The sequence below is a fragment of the Limulus polyphemus genome, unplaced genomic scaffold (genome assembly GCF_000517525.1).
Source record: "Limulus polyphemus unplaced genomic scaffold, Limulus_polyphemus-2.1.2 Scaffold6705, whole genome shotgun sequence".
NCBI classification, from domain to species: Eukaryota; Metazoa; Arthropoda; class Merostomata; order Xiphosura; family Limulidae; genus Limulus; species Limulus polyphemus.
Genome location: NW_013672315.1, coordinates 17,270 through 20,204, shown reverse-complemented (window position 1 = coordinate 20,204; position 2,935 = coordinate 17,270). Strand labels below are relative to the sequence as shown.

General features: G+C 32.1%; 1 protein-coding gene across 1 annotated transcript in view; it reads left to right on the top strand.

Annotated features, from left to right (window-relative positions):
* LOC106473994 (ADP-ribosylation factor-like protein 6-interacting protein 1) overlaps nucleotides 1-2,732 on the top strand; it is a 17,431-nt gene extending 14,699 nt beyond the window's left edge. The window contains exon 6 of the mRNA XM_013934680.2: nucleotides 152-2,732. Within this exon, the coding sequence (XP_013790134.1) occupies nucleotides 152-255 (104 nt within the window). The 3' untranslated portion in view covers nucleotides 256-2,732. The remainder of the gene's footprint in view (nucleotides 1-151) is intronic.
* Nucleotides 2,733-2,935: the final 203 nt, after the last annotated feature.

Sequence of the window (2,935 nt, the reverse complement as noted above, 5' to 3'; positions counted from 1 at the left end):
CATCCTTGTAAAAAATGGGACTTGGGTATATATACACTAATGTTTCCATCCTTGTAAAAAATGGGACTTGGGTATATATATATAGTAATGTTTGCATCCTTGTAAAAAATAGAACTTGGGTATATATACACTAATGTTTGCATCCCTTTAGAACTAGGATTGGTCATGCTGCCTGGTCTGAAGCATCAAGGAATTCTTCAAAACAGCATCAACCAAGTGAAAAATATACTGGGACAGAAAATCAAGAAGAATTAAACGTTACATTGTGTTTGTCCTTACATTCTGGAAAACGGTCCCGCTACTCACGGTTTACACACTTATTCATTGTTTCTTTTTTTATTATTCAGCTTTCCGTGTTAACATTTGTTGAAAGTCTATGTAATTATTATATGAAGTTTAATAGTCAAGTGTTTCTCAAAGTTTTATTCATCTTGTGAAAACTTCAGCACGTTTGCTAAAGGTATTTTCAGACTTCACATTTATTCAGAATACTGCACTTGTTTTAAAGCAGATTAACACGTTATAAAGCAGTTCTGACATTTCAAAAACTGCAGTAAATAGTTTCCAGTGTTGCTTGTGACCTTTCAAGAACTAACGCATGATTGTCTCGTACAGAAACTGATGTGGACCAACTACCATCACATGTACAATTAGGTACGAGCTGTAGCACAATTTGATTGGCCAATACTACCTACGTGGTGCACGTGTATCACGTTTCATTAACCTCACGTTTGTTTTTAGGGTTAGTTTTTAATGCATTTTATGCATGTTTAATCCATACAAACACACTTTTATGTGTTTACTGTCCAGTATATATATTAGCTTATATGACTGATATGAAAAGGAAGAACTTCCCAAATGTATTTCTACGTAGTTTCAAATAGAACATTCAAAATTTTCCTGACCAGCCAAGCCTCAAGAATGGTAAATATTAAATAATAAAGACAAAAGTAACTGAAAAAATAAGTATTGTAAACTTTTATTTTTATTATTACACTTGAAGGTAAAGTTTTATGGATGCATTTCTGTCGAGTTTCGTTACAGTAATGTCGATATAATGCATATTTATGGGAAAATTTTTGAAAGCATTCTACTTAAATTTTTCTAAACAAGCTCTCTGGTGGCTCAACATTAAGTCTGTGGGCTTACAACACTAAAAATGGGTTTCAATGCCCATGGTAGGCACAACAGAGAAAGCCAATTTTTTAGCTTTGCCCTTAGTAACAAATAAACAATGCTAAACAAATTCAAAGATAATACATCTTAATGTCACAATATATTACCCTTTTGTTAAGTAATGAGACTCGTACACTGTACTAGAGAAAACTCTCAGCTTTCAAAGGTCAGGTTTTTAATGAAATTAAGACTGGTGTCCAGTTTTTCGTGTGTATACTTATTAAATCACTTAACTGTTGTTTATTGATAATGTTAGTTAATTCTTTATACGAAATGTTATTAATGAAGTTTCACAAATTGTAAGTTTGTTTGAACAGTTAACGTATGTTAAAATGTCAGCTTTTAACAGGTACACATTCAGAAACAGATTAATAAGGTATAAGCTACAGTTTTTCAGTGCTGAAGAGAACCTGGTTATCTTAAAGGAAAAGGCACAAGGCTGGGAAAAGTATTGTTTATTTGAGGTATTGTGTGAAATTTATTAATGTTCCATGTGCCATTTTAGGGTTAGTAACACTTACATACAGGATACTGGAGAACTTTGAAAAGTGTATGTAAATTGTGTTGCCACTTCAGTGAGCTTGTGACCATGGCTGTAAGGGCATTAAAACTGTGATGTTTTTAATAACGGATAATCCATGCAATAGTTGTGATTATATAAACTTTGAAATATGTATTAGCGCAAGTAAATATGTGGTTAAATGTTTTCTGGATTTCTGTTTTTATAAACCTTCAAGTTTTGTTGTTGTTGTTTTCATTTATCTAGCAAATATTCATTTTAAAAATTGTTCAGTTAAGCCTTGATTTGTTTGATATATCATCAAGGAGTATTGTGTTTAACAAATCATCAAGGTGTATCATCGGTGTTCAAAAATTTGATCATGTTCTATGATTAATAACGCTAAACAATTGATAAGTAATAATAATAATAATAAGACCCTACTGTGATAATAAACGTAAACAAAATTGACCAGAAGCCATTTACTTGGTATAAATTTTATCTGACTATAGATGAAGAATAGAATGTATAATTAAAAGCATCAGAGTCATGAAATCTTATATATATATCTAAACGTAAACCAGAGGATGTGTAGATTACATCACCATTTTATGTTACTTCATGTAAATGTCTGTTAAATATAAACTGACCAGGTGATGGTGAATGATGAAAAGTCTTTGTACTGGTACGAATATTATAGTAATAATTATGTTTCGTTAAAATGTATTCATTATTTTTAGATAGTTTGTAGTAAACCTGCACAGTATGATTATAACTTACATTCCATGTTGAATAATTCCTGACCAGTAATAACTGTAGTCAGATTTTGTACCTGAAAATGACAAAATTTATTTAATGATTGAAACCTGGAAAGGGTGAAAGATAGATCAGTTCTGTATCCCTGAAAAAGTTACAGTGCTTGCTGTAACGTACACGCGAGCTCGACTGTGTGTAGCATAAAATTCTGGTATAAGCATTCAAATTACTTTAATTTGAAAGTCTTGTGTTACCTCAAAAAAAGAATTTAGTTCCTAATGACATCATACATATGCACAGAGCATATGTACAAACAAGTGCGTACAAACCTGAACAGTAACACACACTCTTGGTTTGTTTGGTCCTTGTTGCAGAAAGTGAAGACCTTTGTTTGTGCAGAACCTAGCGTTTTGGTTTGTTCGGTCCTTGTTGCAGAAAGTGAAGACCTTTGTTTGTGCAGAACCTAGCGTTTTGGTTTGTTCAGTCCTTGTTGCAGAAAGTGAA